The following is an 11,754-nucleotide window of genomic DNA, read 5'->3' on the forward strand; positions in this document are numbered from 1 at the left end:
TTATTAATTCTTTCCTGCAGTGTTTTCTTCAGATTGGGTTTCTTCCCTTTGTTTCTGTAGTTGATTTTTTACTTTAGATGCTATGAGTTCAGAGAATTCTTTTTTTATTTCAGAAAATAATTCTACTCTGAGTTACTCTAAGACTTTCTGTTGTTGCTTATTTACTTTTGATGCTATTAATTCAGACATTTGAGCTGAATTAGTGTCCTCTACACTTGTTCTGGGTGGGCATTGGGTTTCCTCCATATGTTTTACACTTGATTCTTTACTGCAGATGCTATTAATTCAGGGCTTTCTTTTTTCATTTCCAATCTGAGTTCCTGTATACCTTTCTATAGTTGTTTCTTTATTTCAGAAGCTGTTGATTCATTGATTTCAGCTGTGTGGTTCCCAATTTGTTCTGTGTTAGTGTCCTCTGCACTTGTTATGGGTAGGCTTGGGGTGTGAGATTGCATTTTGCTCCTTTTCATTGTCATTTTGTTTAGCACTCTCTTCTGACCTTTGTTGTAGAGCTTTGGGTCAGTTATAATCTTAGCACCTACTGAAATTCAGGTGCAGATCTATAAAGTTTGGATTTATCCAGCTGTGTCTTGCTTGGGTCTGGCTGCTGTGCTCCGCTCCTTCCTGCTGTTGCCCTTGGGAGTGATCCTGTTGTGACCCTCTGGCAAGATGTTCTGCTCCTGGACTAGCTGGGTGGCTTTGTCCCCTACTCTCTGTGCAGGGATTTTAGCTAAAGGGTTTCACCCCAGGCCTGTATGCCAGGCCTGAGCTGAGTCTGGAGAGGATAAGGTATAGTAGAGGGGAGAGGAAGCTCTCCCACACATGCCTAGGCTAGGACTGGATCTGGGAGTCCCCAGAATACTCTAGAAATTCTCACTCAGCAGGCATTGTGGTGTGGGGCGGTGCTGCAGAGTGGTGAGGGCTTCCAAGGGAGGGGATAGGGTTTCACCCACGCTATGCCTGTGCTGGGACCAGCAAGTCCTGCCGGTACAGGGTAGCTGGAAGATCTCCCACACTCTCCGTTCTTGTGTAATTGGAATTAGCCATCAATCACATCTTTAGATCACATTCATCCTATATAGCTTATTGGGAAACTTGTCTTAAAATTATTTGCAACTGTGTGAGATTTATTAAAATGTGGCACTATCCTGAGAGCAGCATCATTTATTGAAGCACTATGCACTTAGGGCAACTTTCTTGCATTAATGTAGAAAGCCAGGCAACAGACTATTACAGTTAACATTGATTAGGATGCCAGACACTGCCACACAGGAACTGAGGGGTTTTGGGCCAGTCACTTCATATCTCTCTCTCTCTCTCTCTCTCTCTCTCTCTCTCTCTCTCTCTCTCTCTCTCTCTCCTATATCAGGGAAATAATAGCACCTTCTTCCTAAGATTCTTGTGTGCATCATATAACTTAGCATATGTAAGCTACCTACAATAGCATGTGACAAGAGTGTACTATAAATGTTGTTTGCTGTGCTTTCTGTCTACATTATGAAATTTCTTGCCATGTAGCATCACTATCACTTTCCCAGTCCTTACTTCAACAGTGTGCCTACTTATTTTCTTTTCACTAGCTAACTGCATTTCCTTTTAATATCAAGCCCTGCAAAGGTTTTTAAAGAGATCTTTATCTCACATTTTAAACTTGAATACTTTATCATATAGAGCTAAGCTATTATTTGCTGTATGTGCTATCACTCACACAATTAGTGCTCATTCATTTCTTCTGGCCACAGTGTGTTATTAATAAGCTATAGTGGCAAAAAAAGAAAGAAGAAGAAAATGCCTTTCACGAAGTTTTTCAATGATCTTTTAAAAATCCCTGGATTTTGGCACTGGGAAATGGATTTGAAATAACTACAAGGAATGCTTGCTGTATTTTACTCATCACAGAATAGAAGAATTTGAGTTGTAGCCTTTTGTTTAATTAAATGTTAATATCTGAGAGGTCCTAACATTTATAACCTGAACTAGGTGTGTTAACTGTCAAGGTGCCAGGAAGCCTGGGCCAGCACATTCTTAGGTATCTACATTGTGGAAGACATAAAACCTGGATCCTGGGGCTGGGGAGATGGCTCAGTAGAACAAGTGCTTGCCTGGCAAGCACAACGGTCTGAGTTCAATCCCAGTTCTGAAAAAAAAAATCTCGGATCTTGGAGACATTTCTGGATTGCGTACAACATATGGGGTTTATCTGGTTTCTGCAAAAACTTAGTCATATTGCAAGAGATAAGGTTGAGACTCTATAATTCTTTTTGTTTTGTCCAAATAAAAATATTTTTCACTTATTTTAAACTTTTTTTTTCTCTTCAGGAAGAGTTGGCATAAGAGGGGGATAGATGTCTCCTCTGTATACAGATGGAGACAATCTACTGTGGGTCCCTCCTCTGTGGAATGGACACCTGGCTGCTCTCAGGGGAAGAATTCACATGAGGTCTTAGTGCAGCGTCTGTGGGACAACAACTAGAATTGGGGAAGCTTACACTTTACTGTGAAGTAGTGGATAAGATCTCTGTGGAGCCTGAACACCTAGTGTGCATTTCAGAGTGAATTTCACCAAGATGGGCTTGAAGAAACACATCAGACACATCAGAGTAGCCATATATAGAAATATAAGTTGAACTTTATTTGTAATATTGTTTTCAAAGCAATTAATCTTCTTGTTTGTTTCCAGATTCAGTATTAAAGATGTAGAGGAATGTGCTAGGCAGGCATGCATTTCCTTAAAGGAAAAGCAGAAGAGTAAGAGGCCTCCCAAGGCTGATAAAGAAGCTCATGACACAGCTAGCAAACTTCTAAAAGTTGAGAAATCCATTATGAAACGGAAGACACTGTAAGTATTTCATCAAACAAATTGGCCAGCAAAGAGTTAATAATATACCTGACTGCCCCAGTAGCAAACATACATTGAATGTGTTCTACAGAGAGGTTCTAGATAGTATTTGGAGTCATTTGCAAATCTGAAAGGGAGAATTGTATTGATGAACTTTTCTGTTTGTAGAAGACAAATCTGGCACCTACAGTTTAGAGGAAGAGAGATTTCATTTGCCTTGTGGTTTCAGTGGATTCACTCTGGTCCACTAATGCCAAAGCCAGCGCATCATGGTTAAAATGTGTGCTGGAATAAATGACGGTTTTGTTAGAAGATCAGGTTCAGCATCATGATAGTACCGATGTGCATAGTAGACAAAGTCGGCTTGATAAGTCCTTGATTTCTATGTCGTGGGATTGTTATTTTCATAAACAGAGATGAAAAAAGCCAGAATAACCCAAGGGTATTGGACCAAAGCCTCATACGTGTAGCTGAATATAATCATCTCCTGAAAAGTCTAAAGAAGAACTTGGAAATTCCCCCGGATTGTACATATGTTGATCAGAAAGCGATGGATGCTGAGGTCAGTGAAGAGAAGGTCATAGTTCTTTGGGAGAATATGTCATTTATTAGCCATAGCTTCTTTATCATAGAGAGAGACTAATGGAGAAACTAGATGCGACCCCTGGAGGAAGAGAAATTGCACAAGGATTCCATATAGGGCATTCTGGCCATGCATAACCCTTGACAGCTCTTCAGCATAGTTAAGGTTCACCTTTGATGGTGTCTGTCCCTTCCATTACACATTTTTCTCACCCTGAATTCTAGGCTTCAGTATTGCATGTCTCACTTGAAAATTTGAGTACACATGGTATGGAATTCTTTAAGAAATACTTGCAGAATTTCTCAAAATCAGAGATTTTCTCTATTATAGATAAAACATTTCAGGAGTAAGGTATTTTTGTCATTCATCTTTGAAACTATTTTGTTTTGCAAATTATTAATGCTTATGGTAGGGAAATTTAAAAAATACCACACGAAAAGCAGTGCTGTCACTCAGAAATAACTGTTTTAATGATGAACCTTGTATTTCTTTTACCTACTTCTATAAACATGTGCACATTCTATTTTATGTCTTTGTTAAGCTTCATGATGTCTTCCTTTTTTCATAACCATGTATTTTTGACACCATTTGAATGGAGTCTTGTAGTTCCTTGAATGCGGTTAAAAATCATCAACCAGCCTTTTGTTTTTGGATATTCAACCACTTTTTCTTTTCTCTCACAAGCAGTGTTTACTTTTCCACAAATTACTCTGGACACAACTTGACTTACTTCATAGAACAGAGCATTTTAGGGCCCAGTATTCAACCTGCAGTGGGGAGTAAGGATTGCACAACTTTACAGGTCAGGGGAAAGGTCTGTCTCCTAGAAGTCTGTTTCTCTGGGAAACCTGCTAAGTCTGGTGTACTGACCTGATCTTCAACCAAGCATGATCTTAAATTCACTTTTTCCTAGGTATCTTACCTACTTCTCTGTCAGAAGGATTTAACCCAGAAGTGGAAGTGAAACCCTTTGTGACAGTTTGTTCAAAGAATTGAGAAAATATGTCTTGTAATTGATGTTGTTGCCTCCCCCATTTTTATTTTATTTTATTTAAATATAATTGATTGTTGTGGGGTCTCACTACACAGCTCGGACTCATGGCAAGCCTCCTACTTTCAGCCTCCCCAGCACTGGGATTACAGGCATGTGCTGCTACACCAGAACTCTGGCTGGCTTAGCTTGCCCTGGCGGTGGGGCTGGCGCTGCCCTGTACTTACCTAAGCAGGTGTTTAATCCATTGAGCTATCTTGATGGCCCCTCCATTTTTTTTTTTTTTGTCACATAAAGTTGATTTCCAACAGTTGGTTCACATAATCACATTATTTTTTTAATTTTTAATTTTTAAATTAATTTTAATAGTACAATTTAAATATACACAATGATCACATGGATTATAGGGAACTTATAACTATTGCATATTAATTTTTTTAGATAAGAAATTAACAAAATCTCTGAACTACTTGCTTTTTTCAGTTATTGAAGATGGTGTTTGATCGTGTAAAATTCCAAAGAAAAGGTGAAGAACTGAAATGTTTGGCAAGGAGGGGTATTGGGTACCATCACAGTGCTATGTCTGCCAAAGAAAAGCAGGTGGCTGAAATTCTCTTTCGAAAAGGATTAATTAGGGTAGGCACTTCTTCTTTCTTTCTTAAAAAATGAAGTTGAATGTTTTTGAAAAATAAAAATATAATCATCTTTTTCTAATGTATGTCTTGTATCACTTTTTCATTATAGCTTATAATGTAACTGTATTTTCCCATTTTTATTTGTTTAAAATTTATCATTCTGTTTATCTATTTTGATGAAAATAAAAATATTTCCTTAACAGATTGTTTTCCAAATATGTCTATTGTGAACTTTATGCACGATGATCTTGGCACCACCCCTTGTTTTCCATTTATATTGTTTAGAAAACTTTGCCTGCTGTTTACATGATTTTGGTTGCATGCGTTTGGAGAATATTTGTAGTAGAGCTGTAATCAGGTCTTTCTCTAATATAATGCCTGAAATAGAGGCAAGAACATGTGTTGTCTGAGACTCTGCTGCTTACTTTAGCAGACTCTCTATATGTGTTACATTTTGTGGATGTGTGGCTCAGGGAATTGAACCCAAGGGCTTTGTACTGAGCTGTATTCCCAGTCTTTTGAAACTTTAAGACAGGGTCACACTAAGTTACTAAATTGGCCTGGCTGGGCTCCAACTTGCAATGCTCCTACCTCAGCCTCTCATGGTGCTAGGATTACAGGTGTGAACCCCAAAGTCAGATTTTGAGGTGTAACTTCTAAATATAGGTAAACTTTAGAGTTTTTTTCCTGTCCTTTTATTTGTCAGTTATTATAATTATAACTGGGGTTTCTTCCTTTTTTATTACTGATCTACATTATTTATGTAGAGGTCTCGTTAACTTTAGTAGAGGAAGTAATTGACCATAATAGCTTTATAAAAGATTTATTGGTCTTTCAGGTATTTTTTTCCTAATAATTTATTGATAAATACTGACACCTGTAATGTGCCAGATATCTTTTTTTGGTGATAGACATACAGTGGTAGATGATGCTTGGAGTCTGATATCAGACAAGTAAACAAACAAATAAGATCAATCAGGTAATTATTAGTCTTGAATGAGTAATGTAGAACGGAGAAGTGGATAATGATGGTAGAAGGCAATTGTTGTGTGGTTGTTCAGAAGTTTCTCTGTGACATTTGAGGAAACAGTGGAAGGAGCCCTCCAAATGGTATTTAGGGAGACTATTTGGGGTACACAAATAGCATTGTAACTTGACTTGAAAAAGTACATAAAATGTGTTTGTGAAATAGGAAAATATCAATGTATCTAATAGTGATAATCTTCATGCATAATTAAAAATTTAATTAAAATATTAAAAAAATTTCACATATAATTAAAAATCAAAGAGGTTTCAGTAACTTTGTGGAAGGAAATAATTGCATTTCATTAAAAGGCTGGCATGAAGTATCTTTTTGTTCTCTTGATAGGTGGTGACAGCGACAGGAACGCTTGCTTTGGGAATCAACATGCCTTGTAGATCCGTGGTTTTTGCTCAAAACTCAGTCTATCTGGATGCTTTAAATTACAGACAGGTATTGCAATGTGTATATGCTTATTTAATAAATTGCTAAAATGTGGTCATAAAATAATTTTGAAAAATGGAAACTGTCATCATTTTTCAAACATGCTGCGATTCACTGCATGGTATACTTGGCCTTCATCCCTGCCTGCGTGCCGTGTTTAGCAGGCTACAGTGGAAGGCACATGACGTTTCAAATCACGTCACTACCGCTGATCAGGGGTGTGACCTTTCGTGAGATATCTAAACTTCTTGCTCTTCCTCATCTGTCTCCAGAATGGGTAACAATTGTGATCTCATTACATTTATTTATTTATTTAGCTATTTATTTATTTTTAATTTATATATTTGGTACAGTCTCGCTATGCAGCTCGGACTCATAGTGATCCTCCAGTTTCCGCCTCCCCAGGGCTGGGAATTACAGGTGTTCACCACCACTCTTGGTTTTGGTGGAATCTCATTATATTTATAAGAATTAAATGAAATGATTTGTAATAAAGATGCATATAAAAAATGAGAAATGGTTACTTGTTCCCTTACTTTGCACACTGGATTTAATGCTTTTTTCTGCTCTGTTAAGACATATAATCTGTTATTAAGCCTGCTTTTTGCTCTTCTTAGTGATGTTAGATTTCTGCCTTACGTAGCTGTGTCTAATATCTTTCATCATACAGTGTTGGCCAAGTGGAACAATGTCCTTGAATTTAGATTCTTCTTATTCTATGTCCTGAAGACAGCATTGTACAGTATGGTAAACTTCTTAGAGACTGAGGGCCAAATTGCAACCCTAAACCCACTTATTTTTTACAAAGTGACAACACCAGTTAAACCAGAGGTTTCAATATAGAGAAAAACCAAAAGAGTCTTACACATTGGCATCTTTTGTTTTAAAGGAAAAGCAACAACAACAACAACAACAACAACAACAATGATAATAATAATAATATGCATGCTGTAGGTTTGCCACCGCTGGCATACATGTTTTTGTATAGTTTTCGTGCTCATGCACATTTGGTCATTACTTGGTTAAATTTAGATAGTCACTCATTATTTATATTTTTATCAAATGTTTCTCTTTTTCCTTCTGAAAACACTTCTTACTCTCCTATAAACAGTGTTCTTGCTTAATTGAGCATTCTCATGTTTGCCACTAACTTACCAGCCCCTGTCCTTTTATTTCTATTCCTGCTGCTGTTATATTCTACATGAACTGTCCTGGCATTTCATCTTGGAGCTCTCATACTTTGGTTTCATCATCCAGGGTGTTAGGACATTTGGGGTGACCGATTTGGGACTTAAATTGACAGAGTTTGAGTCCTGGTCTTCTATTTTCTAGATGTTTTCCAATGGGTAAGTTTCTTAAACAGTGTTCTCTCCACTCCATTTCCCACATTATGGGCCCAGCAGTTTTATAACCTCTGGTTATTGGAATGTCTGTATGATAAAAAAAGTAAAGAAAATCCAGACCGTTTCATGTAATTATTAATTAATATAACCTCAGTGGCATTTCTGACTTTTATATCACTCATGTATTTTCTCGATGTGTGCACAGTATTTATTTTTGTAATTCATACCTAAGCACTTTTATGTATGAGAAGGAACAGAAGAGAAAGGAATCAGAGAGAAAGCGCCTGGGGAGGGGGAAGAATCAATGCCACAGTTCATTAATTCAGCAAGGGAAGTTGAAATCAGGTTCCTACCTTTTGCTGCAATTTTCTTCATTATTATTGAAATTCTTGGTAGAATTAATGATATGAAATAAGTACGTAAGAATGCTAAGTGTCTCCTCTTCCAATTCTGACTCAGTCATAGATCTAAAGCCTACGAGCATGGATGTTCACTTCAGTTTAGTAACTTTTGGACCATGTACAATTTGCTTGCTTGCAAACAGCAGACAAGGCTCAGTTATTTTACTATGGAAGAAAAAATACTTAGAGGAGTTTCATATTGTGAATCTGTTCTGTTTCCAGATGTCTGGCCGTGCTGGAAGAAGGGGACAAGACCTGCTGGGAGATGTATATTTCTTTGACATTCCACTGTCCAAAGTAGAAAAACTCATAAAATCCAAAGTTCCTGAGCTCAGAGGGCAGTTCCCTCTAGGTATATCACTGATCTTGAGACTCATGCTGCTGGCTTCCAAGGCTGATGACTCAGAGGATGGCCAGGCAAAGGTACTGTACTGGGGGCCACCAGCTCCCTACCTTGGCCACTGCCCTGCTGTCATTGGGTGTGCTATTTTTTCCCCCTGGAAATCTGTACTAACAATCCTTCACTGTTAGAGTTCTTTTAATGCTTTTTAATGTCTTCTAGAGAGATCTATGGAAAGTAGATGAGAATAATGTATAGTTGTTTTTTTTTTTGTTTGCTTTATAAAAATGAATTTTTTCAGCTGAATGGGCACTGGAAGTGACCCAAGATGCTACTTTCCTATGTGGTAGATATGGTCTTACTGTAAATAAAGTGGCAAGTTGGCTATAAAAAAGATTTGGGTTAGGTTTCTTTTTAAATTTTTTTGTTAGTTTTATTGAGAAACAAATAGCAATGAGACAGTTTCAAAACAGGTTAGTAGGACAGTTGCAATAATTAATACATTGCATTGTAGCAGGACAGTCCTTGACATTTTTTTCTTTTTCTTGTTTTTTTTTCATTTATTACCCATTTTAAAAAGAAAATTTTACTTGTGAGATGGTATGATAATAATTGGTATGTCATGACAAGAAGTGTGTATATTTAGAAGACCAGAATGACAGACATTCCAAGCATGACCCTTCTATTACACATTGCTATCTTCAGTGCAGTTGCTTGGTTCATAGGTGTCAGCATGCATAGTCATAGTGAGAATCCTACCAATTGCATTTTCTTATGGGTTAAGTTTCTGATTCTTCCATTTAAAAGGAAAATGGCACATTTTTTATGATTCTGTAATAAAAGTTTACTTTTCCATAAAGAGTAATCTAGCTCCTTAAACACTATTTAAGAAATGCAGAAATTTGAAGCAAAATACCCCCACAAACATCTAGCTCTAGTACTCAGAGACAGTTATATTATCATTTTGGTTTAATCATGGTTTTCTAAATGTTTGTGCTTTTTTTGTGTGTTTGTTTTTTGGAGAAAGGGTCTTGCTATGTAATTTAGGCTGGCTTTGAGCTCACTTTGTAACCCCAGCTGGCTTCAAACTTGGAAGGATCCTCCTATCTCAGCCTCCCAAGTGCTGAGATTACAGGCATATACCACCGTGGCTGGCTTTTGTGCTCCTTTTTTTAAATGTGATTTTTCAACACAGATGAAGTTATGTATAATTGGACTTTAGAAAATGGTTCTAAGCTTTTCCTGATGTCTGGATTTAGATAAATATTTTGGGTTCAATCCCCATGAGAGATTTACAATTCAAATTAAGTAATTTCATTTTTGAAAGTATGTTGTTGAAAGGACATATATGAGTCTATTTCCTGCTGCTTATCATAATGTACCACAGATTCTGAAATTGTAGTGTCCAGGCTGCACTGAGCGACAGCCTGCTTGTTATCAGAGCTTGCAAAGGAACAGAACAGCTCATGGACGGAGAATGGAAGCATGCCTGTCTCTGTCTGGCCTCTCTTCCTCTTATTATACAACCACCAGGAGTCGATCTTGGGGTTTCTACCCGATAAACATTACCTAATTCTATTCACATCTCAAAGGCCCGGCCACTAAACCCTAAAGTCAGGCTAATATTGTACTCTTAATACCTCACAGTGGAGAACACATTCAAGCACAAGTTCAGAAAACCAAACCATATTCATACCATAGAAAGACCTAGTCTGCTTTTGTGGGGTCAGTTAAATCAAATAAACTCTCATGATGTGTTGGCTAGCTCTATAGAGTAGGCATGGATGACTTTAGACTAAAACTTTCTAGTGTTTTAAAGTTTAATTTTTACCTATCCATAGGGTGGAATGTAACTTCTAATAAAGTATATTATCATTTTTTTCAAAAGAGTTACAGAGGAGACATCATTGAGAGATTCTATCTGGGACTTTTTAATGCAGAAATTTATGTTTGAGCATGTAATTGTTAGGATATACTTTTTATTCATCATGTCAAACAGATTACCAGGTGGCCTTACGGCATTTGGTGCTAAGAGGAAATAACTTTTGGGGGTCTCAATTAGAAGAGCCATATTATTATTTTTTTCCTTTTGCAGTTCATTTGACTTATTCTTACCTGTATAATCTTCTGAAACTCTTCTTTTTCCTATTTCAAATTGTTTTCTCCAGGATTTTCTATTTTATATATCTTTTTCAAATTTGGCATTTTATTGATCACATAATGAGACTTCAATTTGATGTGCTCAGATTTTTATTGTGATGAAATCATATTAGACATCAATTTACCATGTTAATAATTTATTTTCTTTCTTTCTATAACTTTAATTGAGAAACAAATAGCAATGAAACAGTTTCAAATCAAATTAGTAAGACAGTTTCAATAATTAATACATTGCATACTGTCTTCCTAGTGGTTAATTGTTGTACAAGATGCAGACATGATATCCTATTTACAAACACTTTTAGAACAAATCCCTCTATTCATTGAATTAAGAGAATGTAGCTGCGTATCTATCCTAACCATCTTGAATACACAGATACAAAATGGTCATTCATCTGCCCCCCCTTTTTTTTTGAAGGAAAGGTTTATTTAGCTCACAGTTACTGGAGGTTTCAATCCATAGTCAACTGGGTCCAAGGCAGAGCAGCACATGGCAGAAAGCAGCCTCTCATGGTGGTGGTAAAGAACAAGAGCACAAAGGGAGTAGCAGCAGCTCAAGTAGCTAGCTTCTTTTCCCACTATCTGTCCCTTTTTTGTTTAGTTCCATCATTTAAATATTATAGGTGTGTGAACAAAGCAAAATATTCTAAAAGAGTCCAGTAGCCCATAATAGTATTGGACCTTCCTCATGACTGGCAATGTCAGAAGTTGTGGACCTGAGTCCCCTACACCTCAACATAACAGCATGGCTTTACTTCTTGTACTTCATTTTTATACTTTTCTGCTGGATGGTTAAGACCAAGATAAAGCAAGACCTTTGTAGCAAGAATTGTAGCCAACATTTTAGCCCTAGCCTTCCAAGGTCAATTAAGACTCAGGCCATATGAGAACCTGTACTGTAACATCATGTAACTCAGTTGTGTCCCAGATTTTCTTCTTTTTCTTTTTAAATTAATTTTATTGAGATAAATAGCAATGAGGCAGTTTCAAAACAGGT

At 37.0% G+C, this 11,754-nt stretch overlaps 1 protein-coding gene across 1 annotated transcript in view; it reads left to right on the plus strand.

Moving 5' to 3' along the window:
* Ddx60 (DExD/H-box helicase 60) overlaps positions 1-11,754 on the plus strand; it is a 134,808-nt gene that overhangs the window by 99,530 nt on the left and 23,524 nt on the right. Inside the window, exons 26-30 of the mRNA XM_012516703.2 lie at positions 2,681-2,839; positions 3,254-3,401; positions 4,897-5,049; positions 6,418-6,522; positions 8,480-8,685. Of these exons, the coding sequence (XP_012372157.2) occupies positions 2,681-2,839; positions 3,254-3,401; positions 4,897-5,049; positions 6,418-6,522; positions 8,480-8,685 (771 nt within the window). The remainder of the gene's footprint in view (positions 1-2,680; positions 2,840-3,253; positions 3,402-4,896; positions 5,050-6,417; positions 6,523-8,479; positions 8,686-11,754) is intronic.

The sequence above is a fragment of the Octodon degus genome, unplaced genomic scaffold (genome assembly GCF_000260255.1).
Source record: "Octodon degus isolate 3935 unplaced genomic scaffold, OctDeg1.0 scaffold00121, whole genome shotgun sequence".
Taxonomy (NCBI): domain Eukaryota; kingdom Metazoa; phylum Chordata; class Mammalia; order Rodentia; family Octodontidae; genus Octodon; species Octodon degus.